At 16.5% G+C, this 24,828-nt stretch overlaps 7 protein-coding genes across 7 annotated transcripts, besides 45 other annotated features; 5 read left to right on the forward strand and 2 right to left on the reverse strand. All coding sequences in view use genetic code 6, as the record gives it.

Annotated features, from left to right (window-relative positions):
- The first annotated feature begins 1,154 nt into the window (after window positions 1-1,154).
- Window positions 1,155-1,187: a microsatellite.
- Window positions 1,188-1,334: 147 nt separating this feature from the next.
- Window positions 1,335-1,411: a microsatellite.
- A 9-nt stretch (window positions 1,412-1,420) lies between these two features.
- On the reverse strand, window positions 1,421-4,212 carry IMG5_118810 (protein kinase domain protein; the record flags this gene model as incomplete). Its single annotated transcript, XM_004034483.1, has 10 exons — window positions 1,421-1,498; window positions 1,682-1,709; window positions 1,869-1,905; window positions 1,962-2,070; window positions 2,148-2,575; window positions 2,663-2,851; window positions 3,002-3,129; window positions 3,186-3,254; window positions 3,299-3,629; window positions 3,683-4,212. Coding segments are annotated over 10 exons (1,926 nt in total), but the record flags the coding sequence as incomplete, so codon positions are not given.
- Window positions 2,875-2,985: a microsatellite.
- Window positions 4,213-4,228: 16 nt separating the features above from the next.
- Window positions 4,229-4,267: a microsatellite.
- Window positions 4,268-4,282: 15 nt separating this feature from the next.
- Window positions 4,283-4,331: a microsatellite.
- A 61-nt stretch (window positions 4,332-4,392) lies between these two features.
- Window positions 4,393-4,435: a microsatellite.
- On the forward strand, window positions 4,424-5,856 carry IMG5_118820 (protein kinase domain protein). Its single transcript, XM_004034484.1, has 7 exons — window positions 4,424-4,511; window positions 4,583-4,737; window positions 4,799-4,938; window positions 4,979-5,229; window positions 5,348-5,435; window positions 5,489-5,559; window positions 5,605-5,856. Exons 1-7 carry the CDS (start codon window positions 4,445-4,447, stop codon window positions 5,796-5,798), a joined length of 966 nt encoding a protein of 321 aa, XP_004034532.1. The 5' UTR covers window positions 4,424-4,444; the 3' UTR covers window positions 5,799-5,856.
- Window positions 5,262-5,329: a microsatellite.
- Window positions 5,857-6,077: 221 nt separating the features above from the next.
- Window positions 6,078-6,135: a microsatellite.
- Window positions 6,136-6,174: 39 nt separating this feature from the next.
- Window positions 6,175-6,211: a microsatellite.
- A 1,630-nt stretch (window positions 6,212-7,841) lies between these two features.
- Window positions 7,842-7,897: a microsatellite.
- Window positions 7,847-7,900: a microsatellite.
- Window positions 7,850-7,885: a microsatellite.
- Window positions 7,901-7,994: 94 nt separating the features above from the next.
- Window positions 7,995-8,062: a microsatellite.
- Window positions 7,999-8,065: a microsatellite.
- Window positions 8,017-8,077: a microsatellite.
- Window positions 8,078-9,321: 1,244 nt separating this feature from the next.
- Window positions 9,322-9,410: a microsatellite.
- Window positions 9,363-9,418: a microsatellite.
- A 1,088-nt stretch (window positions 9,419-10,506) lies between these two features.
- Window positions 10,507-10,552: a microsatellite.
- Window positions 10,508-10,655: a microsatellite.
- Window positions 10,545-10,625: a microsatellite.
- Window positions 10,583-10,647: a microsatellite.
- Window positions 10,656-10,670: 15 nt separating the features above from the next.
- Window positions 10,671-10,710: a microsatellite.
- A 36-nt stretch (window positions 10,711-10,746) lies between these two features.
- On the forward strand, window positions 10,747-11,847 carry IMG5_118830 (hypothetical protein; the record flags this gene model as incomplete). The annotated part of the gene is made up of 4 exons (XM_004034485.1): window positions 10,747-10,830; window positions 10,944-11,003; window positions 11,054-11,673; window positions 11,727-11,847. The coding sequence occupies 4 exons, from the start codon at window positions 10,747-10,749 to the stop codon at window positions 11,845-11,847; spliced, it is 885 nt and encodes a 294-aa protein (XP_004034533.1).
- Window positions 11,683-11,716: a microsatellite.
- Window positions 11,683-11,718: a microsatellite.
- A 991-nt stretch (window positions 11,848-12,838) lies between the features above and the next one.
- Window positions 12,839-12,895: a microsatellite.
- Window positions 12,895-12,933: a microsatellite.
- A 110-nt stretch (window positions 12,934-13,043) lies between these two features.
- IMG5_118840 (hypothetical protein) lies at window positions 13,044-13,706 on the forward strand (the record flags this gene model as incomplete). The annotated part of the gene is made up of 1 exon (XM_004034486.1): window positions 13,044-13,706. The coding sequence occupies exon 1, from the start codon at window positions 13,128-13,130 to the stop codon at window positions 13,704-13,706; it is 579 nt and encodes a 192-aa protein (XP_004034534.1). The 5' UTR covers window positions 13,044-13,127.
- Window positions 13,707-15,097: 1,391 nt separating this feature from the next.
- Window positions 15,098-15,135: a microsatellite.
- Window positions 15,136-15,198: a microsatellite.
- Window positions 15,143-15,211: a microsatellite.
- Window positions 15,212-15,389: 178 nt separating this feature from the next.
- Window positions 15,390-15,432: a microsatellite.
- Window positions 15,396-15,442: a microsatellite.
- A 1,812-nt stretch (window positions 15,443-17,254) lies between these two features.
- Window positions 17,255-17,327: a microsatellite.
- Window positions 17,328-17,369: 42 nt separating this feature from the next.
- Window positions 17,370-17,408: a microsatellite.
- Window positions 17,409-17,459: 51 nt separating this feature from the next.
- Window positions 17,460-17,543: a microsatellite.
- A 646-nt stretch (window positions 17,544-18,189) lies between these two features.
- Window positions 18,190-18,241: a microsatellite.
- Window positions 18,242-18,338: 97 nt separating this feature from the next.
- Window positions 18,339-18,387: a microsatellite.
- Window positions 18,388-18,445: 58 nt separating this feature from the next.
- On the forward strand, window positions 18,446-18,961 carry IMG5_118850 (hypothetical protein; the record flags this gene model as incomplete). The annotated part of the gene is made up of 1 exon (XM_004034487.1): window positions 18,446-18,961. The coding sequence occupies one exon, from the start codon at window positions 18,446-18,448 to the stop codon at window positions 18,959-18,961; it is 516 nt and encodes a 171-aa protein (XP_004034535.1).
- Window positions 18,962-19,509: 548 nt separating this feature from the next.
- Window positions 19,510-19,547: a microsatellite.
- A 164-nt stretch (window positions 19,548-19,711) lies between these two features.
- Window positions 19,712-19,769: a microsatellite.
- Window positions 19,770-20,318: 549 nt separating this feature from the next.
- IMG5_118860 (hypothetical protein) lies at window positions 20,319-22,491 on the forward strand (the record flags this gene model as incomplete). Its single annotated transcript, XM_004034488.1, has 6 exons — window positions 20,319-20,324; window positions 20,393-20,590; window positions 20,649-20,819; window positions 20,863-21,428; window positions 21,539-22,151; window positions 22,240-22,491. 6 exons carry the CDS (start codon window positions 20,319-20,321, stop codon window positions 22,489-22,491), a joined length of 1,806 nt encoding a protein of 601 aa, XP_004034536.1.
- Window positions 20,833-20,858: a microsatellite.
- Window positions 22,492-22,673: 182 nt separating the features above from the next.
- Window positions 22,674-22,730: a microsatellite.
- Window positions 22,690-22,755: a microsatellite.
- A 103-nt stretch (window positions 22,756-22,858) lies between these two features.
- On the reverse strand, window positions 22,859-24,163 carry IMG5_118870 (major facilitator superfamily protein, putative; the record flags this gene model as incomplete). Its single annotated transcript, XM_004034489.1, has 2 exons — window positions 22,859-23,472; window positions 23,566-24,163. 2 exons carry the CDS (start codon window positions 24,161-24,163, stop codon window positions 22,859-22,861), a joined length of 1,212 nt encoding a protein of 403 aa, XP_004034537.1.
- Window positions 24,164-24,236: 73 nt separating this feature from the next.
- Window positions 24,237-24,265: a microsatellite.
- A 388-nt stretch (window positions 24,266-24,653) lies between these two features.
- Window positions 24,654-24,700: a microsatellite.
- Window positions 24,670-24,699: a microsatellite.
- A 32-nt stretch (window positions 24,701-24,732) lies between the features above and the next one.
- Window positions 24,733-24,774: a microsatellite.
- Window positions 24,775-24,828: the final 54 nt, after the last annotated feature.

Raw genomic sequence — 24,828 nt, forward strand, 5'->3', positions numbered from 1 at the left:
ATAAATCAAAAAGCATTAATATCTAATAAAATTTTGAAGATTAAGACAATTAATTTAATTTTATTAAATATCAAGAATATGAAACTGAAGGTTTAAATTTATTATTAATAAGTGAAAGCTCTTAATAAACTAGTTAATTAGAAAATAAAGGCTAAAATGTAAGTGAAGATTTTAATCTGTAAAAATAAGAAATTACTAATTCATAAAAATATAAAAATTTAAATATGCAAAAAAGCTAAGATTTTAATTTATAAAAAAAATAAGAATCAACTGATTTAATGTATGAAGAATTTTGTTTAGAAAAAAAATCCGAATAAAGTCAATAAACAATATCAGTTAAAAATTAACAAACATAACAACAAATCAAAAATTAAACACCAGAATTAGAATGTAAAGAAATAAAAGACATAGAAAACACAAAAATAGAACAATAAGAAGATTAAAATTTAAAAATAGGCGAACAAAAAATAAAATAATAGGAAGAAGAAGAAGAAGAATAAATTATTTAAAATAAAAAAAGTATTTTTTTCATGAATAAAAAGACTGAAAATTCAATAATACAAGATTTATAATAAATATAAGAAGATAAAAATAAAAGCTAAAATACAAACTAAGATAGTAATAAACTACAAACGTAAATAATATATAATTATAAAAATTTATAACTTCAAACAAACAAAAAAGAAAATAACTATTACATCCTATAGTTACATAAAATTTACTAACATAATAAATGAAATAATTAATAACGTAAAGTGAACAAAAAAAATAAATTTAATTAAATTAATCCCCTTTAGAAAAAGCCAAAAAAGTATTCACTGTAGTATAATCGATACAAAGACTTAAAAGTAATTAAGTTTGGAGCATATAATCAAGTGTATATTTTTAATTTTAAAGAAATAAATTATATACATATGTTTACTATAAATAATAATAAGGAATAAATATAATAAGAATTTCATCTTTAATCATTTTAAGCCAAAGAATAAATATAAAACATTAATGATAAAGAAAGTTTAAATAAGGTTGACAATAACGTTAATAATGCTCTCAAATAAGTTAGAATGATTGAAGAAATTACTACAGCAGCCGAAAGAGGTAATGTTGATGATATAGATAAGATAACTTAGATTTTAAATTAAGACCCTAAAAAGTTTTTATTTTTGATTTTTTTTTTTTTTGATTTTATTAAATTTTTAAAAAATATATATAAAAATAGAAACATTAGAGAAACATCTGATCCTGAACATATTATAAATAAATAAAATTCAAATAATTAAAATGCTTTGTATTTAGCTTGCAAAAATGGAAACATAAAAGTATATTTTTTATTCAATTTTTTTATTAATAAATTAGTTATATATTTGTTATATAGATTGTAAATTTTTTTATTAATATAAATGTTAATTTTGAAATTAAATCAAAAATTAATGATTTCGAAGAATATCCATTAGAAGTGGCCTGTAGATGGAGTCATTATGAAATAGTAAAGTTAATCCTTAATTAATAATAAATATAAATATCATAAGAATAACTAAAAAGCGCATATAAAATTGCTTTAACGAAGTAAATGAAAAATATTATTAAAAATAAAATATAAAAAAAGCCTTTTTTTATATGTTGTTGAGCTTTGTTGTTTTTATTTTATTTTTTAAAAAATATATATAAATATTGTTTGTACATAATTATATATATCTTTTTTTAATATACTTTTTATTAATTTTTTTTATTTTTTTTATCTATTTTTTTCTTTTAATATTCAATTAATTTTATAGTTTTCTAAATAATTTATTCTATTACTTTTAATTAAAGATGGCTTATCATTTTATTATTTTCTACTAATAATATCTTATTAACTAAAATCTTACTTTTAAGTATTATCTAAATCATATTCTTCAAAGAGACCTTTTTTTTATTATTTTTTTTAATTAATAATATAATAAAAACATAATAATTATTACTCTAAACTTCAGGTTTTCTTAATAAGATAGTGTTTTATTAAATTAATTATTATTCTTATTCATCTTCAACTGATATTTATTATTTAAAATCAAAATTATCTTTTTATGACTATGTTTTATTCAATAATATTTATTTTAATTTTGATTTTTAATTAATTATATACAATTTTTATATATAAAAATAACAGGTTTAAAAGGAGCTAATAATTCTTTTTTATATAATTATTTCCAAGGAAAATTTTTTATCCAGGGATGATTTTTGACTTCCTCAGGCCCATTTATTCCTAATCTTTAAGCTGGTTTTCTTTCAATCATCTATTAATTTTTTTTCCAATAAAATAAACAAAAAAAAAATAACTTTATTTATAAAATCCGCAGCTTCTAAAGACCATCCGTTTGGAATTTCACTTTGTTTTATTTGTATTTTCTTCGCTAAAATTTGATTTTTTATTTCTTATCTTGATCTTCCTAAATAAGGTCTCTATATTTAATTTTAAATAAAATAAATGTATATATAATAAATACCCTTCCTTACATAAACTCAAATGCTATTACTCCTAAAGCGAAATAATCAACTGCAAATGTATGATTTTATCTACACATTACTTCGGGTGCTTAATTTTGAAAAAGATAAAAATAGATAAAAAATAAATATCATATTAAAATATATATTTTTTTGTTTTATAAATATAAAATATTACCCATATATCCTGGAGTCCCTGAAGTATCATTTTAATTATCAGGATTCCAATCTCTTGCAATTCCTAAATCAGTAATCTTAACATAACCTTAATTATCAAGAACTAAATTTTCAGGCTTTATATCTCTATGAATTATATTTCTTTTGTGTAAATATTCTAATCCAAGTAATATATTTACTACGAAAAATTCTTTTTTAATTTTTTAATTAAAAAATAATAATAATAAATATAATAAAAAACAATAATAATAATAATATAATAAAAACAATTATAATAATAATAATAATAATAATAATAATAATAATAATAATAATAATAATAATTATATTATCTTTTTACTTGTTTATTCTTCTGTAAACCTTTTTTATTTTGCTATATGATATCTAAGATCACCTCCTTCCATAAAGTCCATTATTAAATAAAGATTATCTCTATCTTAGAAAGAATAATGCATATTAACTAAAAAACTGTTTAAATATATTATATTTTCTTAATTAAAAAAAAATAAAATTAAAAAATTAACGGATGATTTAATTAAGATAGTAATTTTTTTTCGTTTAAAACAGAATTTATTGATTTTTTAGTTATAATTCTATTTTATTTTTTATTTTTATATTTTTTTTATTTTTATCTTACAAGGCTTTAGACATTTCTTTCATTGCATACATTTTTCTTGTTTTTTTATTATCGACTTTCCATACTTTACCAAATCCTCCTTTTCCGATAATAAAATAAAGATTAAAGTTAGACTTTTAAATTTAATAATTATTATTTTATTATTATAATTCTTCCACATTAGAAGTAAAATCATTTTAATTAAAAGGTTAGTAGTGTTATTTAATAGTTTATTTATTTTAAAAACTTTATTTCATATGATTTTATAAATCTTTAACATTCGAATTTAGCAATTAATCTTTATTTTAAGAAATAATAGAATTGTTTCTTGATTAATTGATTAAGTTTTTTACTTTAACAAAAAAGAAATAGTTTATTTTTTTATTTTTTTTTAATAAAAAATACTTTTTTAAAATGAATTTTCTTTAGTTTAAACATCTTATAACAATGCATAGTTTATAAAAGAAAAAGGCTTTTATTTAGGTTCTTATTATTATTAATTTATGGAAATAAAAGAGTTATTATTCGATAGATTATCTATTTTTACATTATGTTATTATTAATTGCTTTTGTTTAGATTTAAATCTATTAAGTTACTATTATTATTTAATATTTTTGTATTAAATTCTTAGTATTATTATGATTATTTATGTGAGTTTAAACTCGATTTTATTGTTTATTAATTATTTAAAAAAAAAAAATTATTTATTCGAGGTTTGGATGATGGTTAACTTTCTTAATTGTTTTAGTTTTGTCTTTTATTTTATATTGGGGATACAGAGGGCTTTTATCTTTAAATGTTTTATTGTTTTAGGAAATAATTGTATAAATAGCTTTATTAATGTTAATTGTTAGAAGAATATAAATAATTATTATTCATATATTTTAATTTGTATATTTTCAAATTTAATTCGTTGTTAAATATTTTTTTTTTTTATATTGAAAAATTATTATATATATATATACATATATATAAATATATTTACATATTTACATAATTAACTATTTTTATTATTTTCTTTTGCTTTTAATTATTTTATTTTTTTTAATTATTATGAAAAAAATTGGTTAATTAAAATTTAATTTTTTTGTTTTGTTTTTATTTTCCAAAAAAGTAAAAAAAAATAAATAAATAAAAATATATATTTAAAAATAAATTAAAAAACCATGGAAACATTCAAGTCAAAATAAATAAAATTAAACGATTTCGAAGTATTATAAACATTAGGGACAGGTTTGAAAAAAAACAGAATAAACATAAAAAAAAATTAAATAAATAAAAATACGATTTTTATAAATAAAAAGGTTCATTCGGAAGAGTAAGGCTTGCAAAATAAAAATCTTCAGGAGAATATGTTGCTTTAAAAATGCTAAAAAAGGCTGAAATTTTGCGTCTAAAATAAGTGGATCATATAATATCAGAAAATACTATTTTATCAAATATAAATCATCCATTTTTAGTAAAAACAAAAATGGTTTTTTTTTATTAAAAAATTATTATTCTTTTATAAAAAAAATCAGATTAAAATGCTTGGTTTTTCATAAGATGATAGATATCTTTATTTTGTATTAGAATACGTATAAGGAGGTGAATTGTTTACCTATTTAAGAAGCAAAGGAAACTTAGAAAATAATGAAGCTTTATTTTATGCAGCATAAGTGTATTTTAAAATTTTTTAATTAAAAAAAATATATATATAGTGTTTCTATGTTTGAATATTTACATGGAAAAAATATCATTTATCGAGATTTAAAACCAGAAAATATTTTAATTGGAGCAGATGGTTATTTAAAATTAACAGATTTTGGTTTTGCTAAATATTGTGATTCAAGAACTTATACTCTATGTGGAACACCTGAATATTTAGCACCAGAAATATTACTTAATAAAGGACATGGAAAACCTGTAGACTGGTGGTGTTTAGGAATTTTAATATATGAAATGTTAGCAGGTGTATATCTATTATATTAGTTTATTAAATGAATATATATATAAATAAAAATATAAATATATATTTATATATATATATATATATATATATATATATATATTATTTTTAATATTTAAAGGTATTGATCCATTTAATGATGAAGATCCAATGGCTATATATCAAAAAATATTAAAAGGAAAAGTTAAATTTCCAAGAAACTTTGATAAGTCTTTTTTTTATACATTTACAATTTTTAAATATAATTTAAAAAAATTAATAGAAACGCTAAAAGTTTAGTCAAACATCTTTTAGTTGCTGATTTAACTAAAAGATATGGAAACTTAAAAGGAGGTTTTTTATATTTTTAATAATAATAATACATATATTAATTTTTAGGTGTTAATGATATTAAAACTCATAGAATGTTTGGAGATATTGATTGGGACGCTTTAAATTAAAAAAAAGTACCTGTTATTTATAAACCTGCTATTAAAGGCAAAAATGATACTTCTAATTATGGAAGTTATCCTGATTCTACTGAATTACCTAAAGCTATCAAAAGCAACGAGGATCCTTTTTTAAACTGGTGAAGATTATTTTATTATTTTTTTACTTTTTATTAATATTTAATAATCTTTATTGATAAATGTTATTAAATATTTTTTTTTTTTTTTAATAAATCTTATTTTTTTTTTTATTTTTTATTTTAATTTTAATGTTTTGTTTTTTTATTTGTTTGTAAAAAAATAAATAATATAGTTAAATAAATAAAAAATAAAAAACGTAAAATATTAATCATAAAAAAAAAAACAAATATTAAATTAATTTTTGTAATATATATCTATATATAAAATTAATATATTTCGTTTTTTTATATTTTTACATATAATATATATTTTATATATTTTATAATTTTATATTTTTTATTTTTGTGATAATATTAAAATGAATAATAATTATAAACAAAAATAAAAATATTTTATTTAAATAAAAATAAATTATTACTTTTTAGAATTTTTGAGTAGTTATTCCAGCTATATTAAAATTATAAATATATTAAAAATTATCTTATACTTAATAATTATTATAACAAAAAATATATATTTTATTATTAGATGTAATAATTATAAAAAATACTTTTTATAATATTAATTATAATATATCCGAAATTTCATTTTCTTTTTTATTAATAGGAAATTTTTATTTAAAATTTATTATATTTGAAAATATTTTATTTATCTTTTTCTAAACAAATGTATTTATTTATTTATTTATTTTTAAACTAAAGAACTTTTATCCTATCTTGCACTATTATAATTTAAAATTTTACCTAATTTTTTAATATTCTTGCGATTTAAATTAATATAAGATCTTATTATTAATAATTATTAAAGCAATATAGACCTTTTTGAATACTAAAAATGCTATTTTTTAAGAAAAAAATTGATGAAATCCACTTTTTGCATTTTTTTAAATTTTATATTTTCGCTGCAAAAAAAGAAGCCATTATTTAAAAAAATTAAATTTTAGTCTAATAATATTACATAAAGTAGCCTTTTTTATATAATAATTTTATATAAATATTAATTCTTTTTTTTCTTTCAATTTATATTTTGGGATTTTTTATTTTCTAAATGATGATTTTTCTCATTTTTCGATTTAGTATCTTTACTTTATTTAATATTTTAAATGAAAATTTGATTTTAGTTCACTTTTTTTATTATATATGTGCTTAATAATTCTATATTATTTTTTTGACTCTTAATTTATATTTTCAAATATTTATTTTTTTATATAATTTTTGGGATGTTTTATCTATATTTTATAAATAAAATTTATATTTTTTTTGATATATTTACTCATTTTTTTCTTTCTTATTCATAAATTAATAATTTAATAATACTTAAGTTGTATTTTATTTTTTTTAAACTTATTAATATTGTTTATTTTTTATTTATTTATCTTCTAGTGAAGATTATATTGTATTTTATAAAATAATCAAGTACTTATTATTTATAATAATTGTTATATAAAAAAGACTTTGTCTAAATTTCTTTTATTTATATATATAAAAAAAAATGAAATATATATGAAATACTTATATGGATTTTAATTTTAATTTAATTATTAATTTTCTTTTATTTTTTTTAATAAAAAAAAAGAAATTAATAAAATAAAAATAATTGATTTAAAATTAAATCCAAAGTTTTTTTTTAATTAAACAAAAAAATGGAAAATAATTACTAAAAATAATTTTCTTATAAATAAATTTATTAATAATTAGATAATTAAAATTCAGAAAAAATTACTGAAATGAACCATTTATCAGTAAGAGAAAGAAAAAAAGCACTTTTAAATTAAAAAATTTAATAAATTAAAGAATAAATATATGATTATTCTCTTAAAGGATTTGTAATTGGAAGTGTAGGTGTTGGTTTACCTAAAGCAATTTATAATAAATACTGGAGATTTTAAAAAAGAGTCAGGCATCTTAAATTAAAAAATATGCTTAGATTTGGTATATATGGATCTCTTTTAGGTGTTACTTTTGCAGTTTTTGCTCCTGACACTTGGAAAATTGATTTTTCTTAAATGCAATATTTCTAGAAATTAAAAAATAGATTTAATTGATTATATTATTAATATATTTATATTTTACAATATAATTAATATTTTATATAATTTACAAAATTTTTAATAACTATATATTATATATTATTATTTCACAAACAATCAAAAAACCTTAAATTATTTTATTCTAAGAAAAATATATAAAAAGAAAAACCTTAAAAATATTAAATATACATAAAATAATATTAAAAAATTAAATATATATAATATAATATAAATATATATATAATAAACTAAACAAAAATATCTATGGGTTTATCAAACTAAAAAGAAAAGCCTAAAACCTACACTCCAGAACAATGGCTAAAATAAAATTTAAACTTATAGTATACCCGTTAATTTATTGAAAATAAGCTTTAAAAGACCCAGTCATATTAATTATAAAATAGTGGATTTTTCATGATATTAAAAATAAAATAATATTCTGAAGAAATAAACGAAGAACTAAAAAAAATTGATTATTTATTATATAAACCATCCATAGATTAATAATAACTCCCAACACACCCAAATATTGCAAAAACATTAATAATAACTAGTTGTGAGGAATATTTAATATTATCAAGATAATAATTCCATACTACTTTGCGTGATAAATTAAATTAATTGAATTCTTTAAATAATTGCTAAAAAATATTTATTTTATTCTAAACTATGTTGGCCATATAGCATATTCATAAAAATAATTAATTTCATGGCTAAATTAAATCTTCTAATATTTTATTAAATACTTCTAATCATGTTTTTTTATCTGATATTGCCTATTTTAAACCTAAATTTATACATATTGAAAATTTACATTCATTATTACATTTATTTTATAATAATATCTAAAAAAATTGCTGTTTTGCACCTGAGAAAATCATTTTTCATAATCAATCTATATATGAATCTTAAATATAAAATGTCTCAGATATCGAAATTCTAAAATAAATGGACATTTTTAGTTTGGGATGTGTAATATATGAACTATTTTAAGAAAACGGGAAAAAATATCTCTTTAGTTTAAAGAATTACAAGAATTTATTGAAAAAAATATGATCCAGCTGAAAATATATGTAAAATACCTTTATTAACTTTAAGTTATTTAGTAGAGCAAATAATTTTATTAAAACAAAGATAACCGTAAAGAAAAAGACCAAATATAGATTTTATAATAAACTATTTTTTATCTGAAGTATTAAAAGAGGACAAAGAAAAATATTTATATACGTTTTATTTATATTCATTTTTAGAAAGCCAAGACTTCATAAAATTCGTATAATAAAATGAGTGTATTCCAGATGATAGAATTGAAGTTATTTTGCATCTGTTAAATTCAATTATGGGAATTTTTATACCTTTAGGAAATTAATAAAAAATACTCAATTTTATTCCTTTAAAATATAGGGATTTCTTTAATCTTTTTATAAATTATGTATAAAATTTTAAAGAATATAAAAATGATTTATCCTTAGAAAAAATAACAAAATACTAATATCCAAATAATATAAATAATTTAAATAATATAAATAATTTAAATTATAATAATAATAATAATAATAATAATAATAATAATAATAATAATAATATTAATAATTTTTATTAACATATATCTTAATTAAATCAAAATCATTAATTATATGTAAACATTGAGAAAACAAACTAATGTTAAAAATCCTATTTAATTTTAAAAGAAATCGAAAAATAAAAAAATTCTAAAATTTAATAAAAAGACAAAGCTTTAATTTCCGATGAACTTATTCTCATAGCTAATTTAATTTGCTCAAACATTCGAAACGTTAAATATGTCTAAAATAAATTGCTAGGTTTAGAATTACTATACATTTTTTCCTTATACATTAACGATAATTTAGTTTTTGAGAATATATTACCTTACATTTGTTCTTTTTTTGACGATTAAAATGAAAAAGTTTGTTAATATGCCTTTGATTATTATTGTAAAATACTGGAACAAACTTAAAACCCATTCACTAATAATAATGTAAGTATAATAAATTTATTTAACGAATCCATTAAGTTTTAATTAATTAAAATTCAAAATAATTAAAAACTATAAAATATACTTTTAATAAATATAAATTCTTTAATATAAAACTGTTTAAAATTATTATAGTAAGCAAATATTTAGTATAAAGAATAACATTAAAATAATTAATCTTAATTTTTTATAATGTAAATGTCCTATATTGGGAATAATTAAATAGAATAAAACATTAATTAAACTAAGTTATGGCTTAAAAAATATAATCAATAAGTATTTTTAGATCAACTTAAATATATTCGAGAATTTCCATATTTAATAATAGAATAGTAAAATAATATTATTTTGACAATTTAAAATTTTTATTTAACTACTTAATTTGATTATTAATTTTTCAAAAATTGTGTAGACTTTTTAGAATATATTAATATTTAATAATAATATTGTATGACTCTTGTATTAACATTTTTAGATAATGCTTAAAATATTTTTCAAAGTGTAATTAATATTGAATTAAGAAATTAAATCAAAAATATAGTATATATTATTACAACTATTAGTATAAACAAAATAGTTAGTTAAAAAGCAGAATATATACTAAGTTAATTATTATATTGATAAATTAATATTTATATTTACTATTAGAAAATATATAAATTTTATTTTATAACATTAATATTTAAATATATATATATATATATATTTATATATATATATATATATATATATTTGTTAATATATTTATTTATATCATAATTTTATATTTTATTTTTATTTATATATTCTTTTAATATATTTTTTTTAATTTTATGTTATTATAATATTTATATATGATATAATTTTTACTAATTAATTTATATAAAAAATATAATATAAAATTAATATAAATACAAAATATCTTTTATATATTAAAAATAAAATAAATGAAATTGAAAAGATTTTTCTAAACAGCTGCCAAATAAGTATTAGAACATTAACAAGAAAGTAGTAATAATAAATAATAAAAAGTAAATTATTTAGATATTTAATTAAATAAAAAATTTGCAAAAATTATAAAAAATTAATAGAATTATTTACACTAGATGATTATTGCAATTAATTCAAAAATATTAAAATTAAGTCTTTTAAAGAAGTCAAGTTTCCGTATAATTTTAGAGGAATGCCTGATTTTCTTCCTATAGTAAATAATTATAATATTTTTATATATTTTTAAAATAAAAAATAAAAAAGTAAAAAGAACACGATAATATGATTATTAAAAACAGCCCACCTGAAATATATGAAGAATTTTTAAAAAATTTAAATAGAAGAATGGTGTGGTTTATGAAAGGTTTACAATCAAACAATGATGAGGAATTTCCTTATATGGAATTAAATTTTTTCCTAAAAGTTAAATAATCATTAGAAATATTAAAAAACAATGGATATAAAGTCCACTTTAAAGAAGAAGACTCTGCTTTACTTTCTAAAAAAAAGGAAATTTCTATTTTCGAAACTACCCATATAATAGGCCTTAATTCAAACCGTGCTTATAATTAAAACGTTGAAGATTATGATATTAATAGAGATTTAGAAGAAAAAGGCATTCTTATGTTTACTTTGAAAGATTTTGACCCTCAAGAATTAGAATAAAATGATATTTTAGACCCTAAAATGATTAGAGATGAAAATAATAAATTAATACTAAGGGTTCATGTCAAAAGTTATAATAAATATATTGTTTAAATTGAAGATTCTAATGGAAATATAGTTTCGGAAAAACCAGAAACTTATATTCATACAGCCGTTTTTGAAAACTAACTTAGAAATCCCCCTAAATTTTCTACTTTAAAAACTACTTACCTTGAATGGTTTTATTTAAAAAAAAAAAAAAATAAAAAATAAAAAAAAAAATATATATAAGGTTAAAACTTTATAGAATCCATAATGATTGGAAATTAGTTGATTTTGATAGATTTTTGTAAGGAAATAGACTTCTTTATTCTGAAAATGATCAAACGGAAATATATTAAACTAAAGGATGAAAAGCAAACTTAATTTTGATATTTTCCTTAAATTTAATATATATAATATTGCCTAATTTTTTATTAAAAATAATAATAAAAAAAAATATATTATAATAATCAAAAAAATAAACATTAAAAATTTTAATTTAATTTTTTTTGTCAAAATAAAGATAAAAAAGTTTTTTATATTTTTATAAAAAAAAAATATATATATATAATATTATAAAATCTTTGAATAAAAACAAAAAAAAAAACATGAAAAATATCTTTAATAAAATATCAATATTTATTTTACTTTTATCAATAACAAACTGTACTTCAAATATCTAAGAATCTTTAACATTCGAACCCACAACAAATCCAAATTTAACTTTATTAATATTCGAATCAAACTATTCACATTAGATAAATCTTGACTCATTAATATCCGACAATTACATATTTTCAAGAACACATTTAGACAATTTAGTATAATCAAATACTAGAGATTTTAAGATAAAAGCTGCATTAGGTTCTTTCAATAATCTATTAGGTAATTTCAATTATAAATTTCCAGAAAATGGTGTCGAAGTAATAATATAAGACCCGAATAAAAACGTAGTATACGAAGCTAGTATTTAAACATTAAGCGAAATGTTTAAATTTACTGTAAAGCATTTAAAATCAACAAACTATTTTCATACCGGAGAGGAAAATATATTATATGCTTAAGATCCAACAGAATTCATTTGTAGCGACAATATTAAAAAATTGAAAAAATATTTACCATGTAGTGGAAAAAAGGGAATTTTCGATATTTTAGAAGAAACTAATATATTTAAAAGCCGATATGTAGGTATAAATTTAGAAATAAAAATATAAGATGATAATAAAAAAGTAAATTTTCTATTATAAATTTTTGCTGTTTTAAAAAATGAAATAGCTAATTATTCAATATCTTTAAATAAGAAATTAAAAATATGTCCATTAATTTAATCATCTTAAATTAAATACGTATAATTATATAAAAATATAAATATTTATATATATAAATATATATATATATATATATATATTATATAAATATTTATTATTTTTTTTTAGTTTTTTTTTTTATATTATTTTACTTATAAACTTATCAAAACATATTTTTAATTCTATTTTTATTATATTTTTTTAAGGGAAATTCTATCTTTTTTAATATTGAATAATATTAAAATGAAATTCCTTTTAAAGATTTTGAAAATTTAATATTAAATAAAAATCAAGAAATATAAACTTAAATTAAATAATTTAAAATAATAAAAAATTTAAGATTTATGAAAGAAAAGTGGTTTTCACATAAGGACACATTAGTACATAAAATTAAAAATTTATCCTAAAAAAATCTTAAAATTTCTACTTATGAAAGTCTTTAATATTATTTTTACCCTATTTTTCACTAAATCTAAGTCATAGATTCACTTTCCGGTCGTAACATTTTAAAAGATAATCCCAATCTTCTTAAAGTAGACCATTTTGTTAATCAAAGTTTCCTTTTTTCTCTCCAAACAACCCTTTAACCTCTACAAGAAATCTAAATAATAATCCCATTGATTAAAATGATGAAATCTTTTGAAAACTATAACCATGATCCTCAAAGAGGACACGATATTATAGCAGTTCCCGTATTTTTTTAAACTGAAGACGGCTTTAAAGACTTTGAAACTGCCCCAAATGTAATTTGTTAATTACCTGAACCCGATTTTTCTATGCCATTTAACATTATTACATTTACATGTGTTTTAATGGGATATTTATTTTTATAAGTATACTCTTTTTCAACAGAAAAGCTAAGTTTTGAGCAAAAAAACGACAATGTGTTTAAAAAAATAATAAATATATTCCGAAACAATTGAAAAAAATAAATAAAAAAAAGCTATATATATAAATAAAAGTAAAAAAAATTAATATTTTTCTTTTTAATTAAAAAAATAATAAATAAAAATGATATTTTAATTTATACTAATAATTTTACTAATATAAATAAATAAAATTTCCTTATCAAAAATCTTATTGGAGCCTTCAGAGTTCCTTTAAAAAAAATTCGATATAAAAATCGATACAAACCCCTATTACTATTACACATTCAAACAATAAAAACTGACTTAAGATCGTATTTGCTTCTCTCATGAAGGCCCCTATTGTAAAATAGTGAATAATAAAACAATTGATGTATATTTTGATTAATAACTGCAAGATTTTAAATTATAAAATGTATAGTTATTCCAAAAGGAGGCTTAAAATAAAATAAATTCATTTCAATCTAATTCTTTTTTACCTAATGTTTTTTTTCTAGATAAACAAAGGTATATAATAGATGAGAATTTCATGTATAATAAATATGAAAAAAACCTTTTTTTGGAATTCTTTTTAGATTTTGAAATTTTCGAAAATGAATAAAATTTAACAAAATACCTTTCTGTAAATGTAAAAACAAGTTAAAATATGCTCATTTTATAAAAAGATATATATCCGGAATATTTTATTTTTAAATTTGACAATTTTCATTTACCATCATCAAATTAAGACCAAGAAAAGTAGTATTTCAAAAAATAATATCAAAAAGACTTAAATATATTTACCAAATAAGATATCTTAGAATAAAATCCTTATGGAATTTTCATTTAAACTTAAGATTTAGAAGGAATTATTTCCTTTTCTCATTGCTTATTTATTAAAAGTACTTTTATTAGAATTAATAAAGGTAAATAAGCAACAATTAAAGGCTTTTTAAATGATACTTAGGTCTTTTCGGAAAGTTTTTTTACTAAAATGCTCAATAAACAGAGTTTTATAAAAACAGAATTCGAAGCATCTTCTTAATGTATAAATAAAATTTCTTTTAGCTCAAATATTGATTTAGATAATGTTATTTTTTCTATAAAAAAGGAAGATTTAGATAAACAAATTCTCGATTTAAAAATTTAAAAATCTGCTCAAGAATAAAATGTTAAAATATTTAATTAATTACTGAAATAATTTTTGAACGATAATAAAGATCAAAATAATAATAAAAATTCAAACATAAAATATATTAATTTAAATGATTTAAAAAATTTTCTTAAAAACCTGGGAATGTATACTTCTAATTTTAAAGACTAAATAGAAAAAATCAAGAATACTTAATATACATTCAAAGCTGATGATAACGAAAAACTTACTATTTAATTAACAACTGTTAAACCTGAAATATAACAATAAGAAAATAAAGAAAAAAAGGATATTATTTAAGTTTGCATTTAAAATAATATATATATATATATAAATATATATATATATATATATTTATTATTATTTATTATTATTATTATTATTATTATTATTATTATTATTATTTATTTTTATTATAAATATTTTTTTTTTAAAAAAAAAAAATCTAAAAGAATGATTAAAATGAGATTAATGTATAATATTAAAAAACTAATTAAGATAAAATTAATAAAGTAGATAAATAAAATAGTTAATAATAACCTTTATAAAATTAAAATAAAAATACTTAAGTTGATGAAAAACTATAAAATAATTAAGATATAAATAAATAATGTAAATAAAATTAAAATTTAATTTAAAATAAAATAAAAAATAAAATTAATAGATTAAGATGTTTCAATATAATAAGATAAATATACTGATAATTTATAACCAAAACATAATTAAAAAAATTTAGAAGATACAAAAGATTTAAAAGGATTAAAATATTCAAATGATTAAAAAATATATAAAATTACTTAAGATTATTAAAAGTAAGAAAACAAACAACATAAGTCATAATAAAATAAACATTATAATAGTTATAAATCCTTAAATTAATTATATGAAAAATTTAAAGGTTAAATTATTTCATAAATTTTATTTAAATATTTTTTCTTTCTATATAAATAATAATAATAATAATAAAAAGATTTAGAAAATATTGATTAGCAAGAATTAAAATAATTTATAAATGATTCTTTGAAATATAATATTTAAGATATGAAAATAGACGTTAAAGATATTGACCTTGAAAATTTAGACTTTGATGAATTTGATATTAGTGACAACACTTTATAAGACCTTATTAATGAAGATGGAACTTTTAATTAAGAATATTTAAAAAATACAGCCTAAGAATTAATAGAAGGCAAATAAAAAAAAATATTTTAATAAATATATATATATAATATTTATTTTTTAGACCTTAATGAAGATGAAATAAAAGAATTGTATGATTATGCAGATGGATAAATAATTGAATAAATATAAAATTTACAATAAAAAATTTAAGAAAGAATGAAATAAAAATCCAAAAAAAATTATAAAAAATAATGAATAAATAAATAGTTTAATTCCAATAACAAAAAATACAAAAATATAATAATTTTATATATATTTATTTATCTTTTGCTTTAAACATATAAAATAAAAATTAAGAGTATATAAAATCTTATTTTATTAACCATTTTTTATAAAAAGAAAAAATATTTTAATTCTTTTTTAATATTCTTCAAAATGAATCTTTTTTATTTATTTTTTATATAAAAACTTGGATAAAATTTTTTATTTACATAATGATTTATAAATAATAGCTGCTGAAATAAATAATCCCAAGGAAAAAATTTAAAAAGTAGAAGGTTTTGCATTTCTGAGGGTTGGATTTATTTAATTTAAAATAAATTCTTTCTTTTGAAAATAATTATCTTTAATTTTATTTTTTTATTTAGTCAAATATTCAAAACTTTTAACTGATTGTCTAAATCTATTATTTTTCATAATAAAATGTAAAAGATTTATGAAATAAACAAATAATATATTAATATGTTTTTGAATAAATTATGAAAAAATAAATATTTAATTTTTATATTTATATATTACAAAATATTTTCTTTATATAATAATTTTTATATAAATAAAAAAATTTAATAATAATAAGTTTTTCATTTTCAATATTTTTTTTTTATTGATCTTTTATATTTTTAATTTATTCTAAAAAAATAATACATAACCAATTTAAAATAGATAGGGCTAATAAAAGATTAAAATTTAAGCCAAAGTATTTAATAAATAACTTAAATTCAAATATAATAAATTAAATTTATAATTTATCACTTTATATATAAAAATAGAAATACTTCTTTGAATGGATTGACAGAGCAAAGTTTATATCTTAATTGCTATCGAAAATTTTAACTAAAGAATAGTAATATATTATATTAAAAAAATCTGTTGTTCTGTTGTTAATTTAAATAGAAAAAGAACTATAAACATAGATAAATAGAAACTAATGAAAAAAAATTATGAATAAGGATTTAATGGTAAATAATAAAAGATTATTATTTTTAAAATTATTTAATAAATTTATGCCAAATAATAATATTAAATTTTATATTATATCATAATATTTCATAAAAAGTAAGAAAAATATAAATTAAAATATGTAAAAAAAAAAACATTTAAAATAATATAAAAAAAAATAGATATTAGAAAATAAAAATAAAAATCAAAATATAAATAACTAGAAAATAAAGAAAAATTGATAGCAGAAAAAAATAAAAAAAAAAATAAGACAAAAAAATTAGAAATATATTATAAAAAATTAAAATAATTCTTAATCAATTAAAAAAAATTGAAGAATATATATTTATAAATATATGTATATATATATGTATAACTATATATATATATATATATATATATATATATATATTTATATATATTTATTTACATAATTATAAATTTTTTTTTTCTAATTTATATTATTTTTAATCGTTATCTATTTATTTTCTTTTTTTTATATTTTTTTCTTAAATTATTTTTTTGCTTTTTCTATTATATATATTTTTTAAAATTTACCTGGAAATTTATTTTTTATACCTTAATTTTACTTTTTCTTGAATATCTTTTATCATAATAGTTTTATGTGAATCTATACTGATAATTTTTTTTTTTTATATTTACAATATCCTATTAGTTTATATCTATATCTACTATATTTACAATATTTTGTCTATTTTTCCTTTTTTGTTTAATTTTTGTAGTTATATTAATGTTCTTAGTTTTTATTATTATTAATTATAGAAATTTTTATTAAGATTAATTTTTTATTTGAGCATGAAGTGCAGGTATTTACATTAGTTTCCATATTTAAAAAATCCTTATTGTTAGAAACAGCAGATTATCATTTTAATTTGTTTATATTAGTTAAGGTGATTTTTTGTTTTCTTTTTGAGAAGAATAGCAGTTGTTTTAATAGAATTATTGCTTTTTTTATAAAAGGAAATTTATCAAACAATTTACAGTTTTAAGATAATTTTTTAAAAATTTTAAGTCGGTAAGAATTATCGGAATCCTGAGAAGACAGAATTTTTTTAATTTTAATTTTTTTTTCTCATTTTCCTTTTTTTTTTTATTTTAAATAAAGGTTTTATATATTCATATTTAAAATTTTTTTTACATTTTTAATTATAAAATTATGATAAAAAAACTTATTTAATAAATATCTATAGAATTTTTATTTAATTATAATATAATATATATTTAATTCATATATATAAATATATTATTAATTTATAAGCAATATTTTATTTTTTAGTTATTTAAAAATTATTTAAAATATTAAATGAAATCAAAATAATAAATACTAAAAACTTAATTTAACGCAAAAGATTATGAAAGGATAGGTTTACTAGAGGACGAAATAAAAGAATTAAAATAAGCATTCGATTTATTTGATGAAGATGGTTCAGGAAAAATAAATCCATCAGAATTAAGAGTTGTTTTTGAAAATTTAGAATTTAAAGGAAATAAAAAAATAATTAATAATATTTTATCTGAGTTAGAAAATGATTATAGTCGAGGAATGGAATTCGAAGAGTTTTTAAAAATTTCTACAAGTAAAATATCAGATAAAGATTCCAAAAAAGAAGTTTAGAAAGTTTTTAACATGTTTGATTTGAAAAAAAATAACAGAGTTTCTGTTAATGAATTAAAATAAATTTCTGTTGATCTTGGAGAAGAAATGACTGATGATGAACTTTTGAAAATGTTTAAAAAAGCAGATTTGGATGATGATGGATATGTTACTATTGATGATTTTTATAATATTATTACAGGCAAAGTATATTGGGATAATTGAAATTTAATTTATTTAAAATTAATACTATATTAATATATTTAATATTTTTTTATAAAATAATTATTAAAAAAAAAATTTTATCAAATTTAAATAAAATAATATATATATAATAAATAAATAAAAATTATTAATTTATCAAAGAATAAAATATTTTTTTTGTTTTCTTAAACAATCAGGACAAAACCATATACCTTCAGGAGCTTCTTAAAGACCAACACATTCATAATGAAACCATTCTTTATCACAATTTTAACCATCACAACCAACCCTTAATAAATTATTTTATTGAAAATATATATATAAAGAAATTTTATATATATAAAACAATAAAAAAAAAGATAGAAAAATTTAAAGAATTAAACAAAAATATATAATAAAACATCCAAAATATAAAATATTTTAAATAATAAAAATGATATGTATTGAAAAAAAATATATATATTTTTAAAAATTTTTATATTTATTATATAATTATGTATTTAAATATAGAAATTAAATATATATATATATATATAGAAATATATTTAAATAAAAAATATATATATATATATTTATTTATTTATTTATTTATTTATTTATTATATTTTTTTTTTAATTTTATACATTTATCCGTAAAATGGTCTTCTACATATACAATATATTATTTCTTTTGTTTTTTAAACATTTTTTTATTATTTTTGCATTTTTTCTTTGCTTTTCTGATCAATTTTGATTTATTTTTTTACTATATTTTACTAATATTAACTATTATTATTTATTTAAGCTTATTTATCTTAATTTTATTTTTATTATATTTCTATTTATTTAAATTCTTTATTTACTACACTAATATGTTGATTAACAATTAAATCCATTTAATCAACTAATTTTATTTTTTCTTATATTAAATATTCTAATTCACCTTGTATTTAATCAATCAGATCTTTTTTTTATTTCATTTTTTTATAATCAATTACTTTTTCAGTTCCTTATTTTATATTATTTAAATGTTCTTCTTGCATTTCTTGTAATTTAAAACTATTTACATTGATTTAATTTTCTAAACTTTTTAGTTTATTCAAATAAGGTTCAAAATTTATCGGTAAATCCGTAAATTTATTTAAATATTCTTAAATATACAACATAAATATAAAAATTAATTTAATTTTTTTTGAAAAGTATATTATATAAAAAAAAAATTTTATTATAAAATTTTTTTAATTTTATAAAAAAAATATTAAATTTCAAATACAATATTATTATTTTTGTTTATTTAAAATATATTGTCTATATTTTTTAAATGCGAATTTTAATAGTAAATGGATATTGCAGCAATAAATCTGGACTAAAAAAATTTGCCGATTTTCATTATTTAATTATGAAGGTAAAATACCTTTATTTTAATCATAAATAATATATTTTAAATTTTATTTTTTTAAAAAAAATTTTTAGGTTATGACAGAATAAAAAGAATTAGTTGACACTGAAACTGAATTTTTTATTAGAGATAAAAATAATTTAGATGATTACTTGTATGAAATAGAAAGCTCATATTTAAAAAAAGAAGCAGCAAATAATTTTGACTAACTAGATATGATATTTATAATAGGGGATGCAAATGTTAGACCTTGGTCAATATAAATGCGAAAAGTAATATTAGTTACAATTTTTTTTTTGCTTTAAATAAAAATAATATAAAAATAAAAAGATTCTTACTCTTCTTAGAATGTGTTTAAAAGTAAAAAAATATTTATATACATCATCTTGGGCTATGTAAGCTTTAATATTTTTATGTGCATCTAACATAGAAAAAAACATATAAATAGTAAATGGAGGTGATAACGGTGGAAAATTAAGTGAAATCCATATTATGAATAAGGTAAATTTTTTAAAATAATAATAATAATAATAATAATAAAAAGGATTTGAAAAATATATAGCCAAATGATTATTATTTAGATAATACAACAGGTGATTTATATGGTTTCAATTATGAAACGAATGAATGGATTCCAAAAGGTAATTGTGGTTTACATTATAGACGTTCTGCACAAGAATTTTAATCTATTGGCAAATTCATAGTAAAAGCTCCTGTATATAAAGCAAATACTTAACATAAGGAAAAATATACTTTGTATAAATCAAGAAATGATGAATGTATGTGTGTAATAAAAAAAATGTACATGCACCATTGGGCATTTTAAGGAATGGATGATGAATTTATAATTCCGTTAAAAAATAGTTGGGATATTCATACATTTTCATTTATTAATCCTCATAAGCATTTCAAAGTATTAGCAGATTCTGATAGGGGCCCTATTGTTATTGAGATGGAGAATACTTTAGGTGTACTATTTGGTATATATACCAAATATCCTAATACTACGTAAAGTTTAATAAATTTTATATGGAATACTTTAAGAAAAATAAAATCTTAATAATCAAATATATATCCTAGTATTTCTTCTTATACTTACTAAGCCAAAGAGTCTACAGTTGAAGAAATATTAAGAAGATAAAAAGAAAAATAAAAAAGAACAGCTCTTGTGCTTTTAAATAAAAGAACTTAACAAATAGGTTTTGCATAAATTGATTCAGGTATTCTATTTTATTTATATATATAACGTGTATAAAATTAATAAATAAAAAAGCTGAATAAAAATATTATAAAAGTGATGTTTTTTTACATGTAGGATTTTCTGCTAAAAAGTAAAAAGTTCCTTAATATGTTTACCATAATTCAGTAAATAGCAAAAAGTTAAAAATGAAAGAGAATCCAAATATTAAAATTCAATAATATACAACTGATTATAATCCCAATGATTAAATTTCAGAACCAGCATCTGATATAATTAATTAATCAAATTAAAACAATATAATAGAGATTAATAATACAAATATAAATAATGATGAGCAAACAGGAAAAAATATGAAAACAGAAAATAATTAAAATTTAGAATTTAGACGACAATCTAATAAAAGAGGTTCCTATTGCAGATAAAGTAGAATTAATCCCGATTAATTATTTACTACAGGAGGTATTAGAAGATAATTACATCCTAATATTCCTTATGATTTAATCGATTATAGTAAAATGTGGGTACCTGGTTATCTTTCTAATAATCATTAATCAAAAAATAATAGCCCAAAAAAATTTAAAATAAAATTAAAACTAAATTACATAATTCAAGGAATTAAGGACTTGTAAAAAGTTGTACTGCTAAAGGAAAATATTTTGGAGAATTTGTATTTTTTTTTTATGATTATATATGTATAAATTTATATATCTATTTATTTAGAAATAGCTTTTTGTTAATACTCCGTATGTTTCTTAAGAAGAAATTTACATAAAAGAATAAAAAGAAAAAAATAAAAAAATTATTGGAGAAAAGGATTTTAGGGTCGGATAAACTTAATATAATGTGAATAATGTATATAAGAAATAATCAGATTTTAACAAAGGAACAAAAATTAATTTTTATCATAATTATTAATTTAGAGATTGTTAAAAAGATAAATGGCTTTCACAAACTAATTTTAAACTGGCTTGAAAAATAAAATATATTTTTATTTTGTTTTATAAATAAAATTAAATAATATAATTTTACAAAAATAAATTTATTTTATAATAGAAATCAAAAATTTTAAATTAATATTGCCTTTTTAATAACATATTTATTAACATTTAATAATTTAAAATTATAATTTTAATAATATAATAAAAAAAAAAAAAAATATATAAATATAATAAATATAATATATTAATTAAAAAATTTCAAAATATAAATATTTGAATTATAAAAAAATTCAAAATACAAAATAATAAAATAAAATTTATATATTTAATCAATAATTTTTCTCAACTAATATGTTGCTTTAATATTTCTTTAATCTTAATTTAGTTTTGAATTTCTCAACTCATTATTTACTTTTTTTTAATTTTATTTACGAAATCATCATATTAGTTATAATTTAATTTAATAAAATTATCAAAAGGTAATAAACAATATTAATTTATTTAAAAATAATAGAAAAAATCATTCCAAGTAAACTACCAATATTTTAAAAAACATTCCATATTCCAAAAACTCTGACATCATTATCATAAATAGTTGAAAGTAAATTACAATTCATACTTTAAGTTGTACAATCAGTCATTCCCCATAAAGCTCCAGTAATAAAACAAAGAGTATAACTGCCTTAATAATGAGTAATTATAGTAGAAACGATTGCACAAAGATATAATATATTAGTTAATAAGGCTATATTTTTTTTATTATATTTATCAGCCAATGGAGTAACTATTAACCCTCCAATAACTTCAAAAACACCTAAAGTAATCATAACAAGAAAAGTCTTTTTGTTAATATATTCATCAGATTCATTTTAAGGAAGAGTTTCTTTAACAATTCTATTCAAAACACTCATTCCAAATGATAAAATAATTCCACTAGAAAACATATAAAAAAGTAAAGGTCTAATTTATTTTGTTTTTATTAATTATATCATACTTTTAATTTAAACTTTTAATTCTAATTAATAAAATTATTCAACGATAAAAGTCTGATCATTAGTTATTACTCTTTCTTAATCAAAATCATTCTAAGTTTTAACCAATAATTAACTTTAAATAGGTGGCGATTTTATAAAAATAAAAAAAATTGCTGAAACTCCACTAACTGCTGTCATTAAGATAAAATAATTATATTATCCTAAAGGTTATATTAAAAAAGCTGAGTAAATATTTCCTATTATATATGAAGATTACAATAATGACCAGCCAATTCCAAAATATAAGCTTTTATTATTATCTTATGTATTTTCTGACAAATATTAATTTTATGCTAAATATAATATAGATGCTAATAAGCCACAAATAGTAGATCCTATAACAATAATAACATACATAATAGGAGTACTACAATAAAAATATTATGTTTTAGTTTTACAGCTACAAACCAAAATACCTTAACATAAAAAAAATATATAACCTAAGGAACTTAAAGTAAATACATAATTCCAAGAAAATTTTTTAATATACATAGGAGCTAATATGCTATTTATCATAGAAGTAAAATATATTATAAATAAAGATGTATTTCCTAAATTCAAATATTCTTTTTAATCAAATATTTAACTTATAATTCCCAATCCTGCATTAGCTGAAGATGCATAAAACATAAGTATTAAATTTGAATATATAACATTAAATAATGCACCCATATTCTTTTTATTATTTTTAAACAAAAAAACAGAATTTTTATAATTAAAAAAAATATCATATATTTTTTTAATTAAAATTATATAAAAAAAAATTATATAAAATTATAATTTTAAAAAAAATGAAAATAAAAATAAAAAATATATTAAATTAATAGAATATTATTTAAAAATATATAAATAAGAAAAAAATAAAAATTTAACAAATCATAATGATAAAAAAATAATTATGAAATATATAATTAATTTGAATATTATCTAAAATATTTATAAAAAAATAATAATATTAGTATGTTAATATATAAATATAAATTTAAAATATAATTTTACATTTAATATAAAATAATAATAAATATTTGAAAAAAGATATATGAATATATTAATTATAATAATTATAATTTAATAATATACAAAGATTATTTTATAATTTAGTTTTTTAAATTAAAATATTTGATTATTATTTATTTATTATATTAATTTAATTTATTTTAATTTAAAAATATAAATATAAATTAAAATTAAAATTAAAATTAAAATTATTTCTTTTTATTATAATAGTATATTGAATAAATATTTTATTAATATTTATAATTTTATAAATTTATATTTTTATATTAATATAATCGTATATTATTATATTTATTTTAATAAATATTTTTACTTTATAT

Source organism: Ichthyophthirius multifiliis, assembly GCF_000220395.1.
Source record: "Ichthyophthirius multifiliis unplaced genomic scaffold scaff_1120509250956, whole genome shotgun sequence".
Taxonomy (NCBI): Eukaryota; Ciliophora; class Oligohymenophorea; order Hymenostomatida; genus Ichthyophthirius; species Ichthyophthirius multifiliis.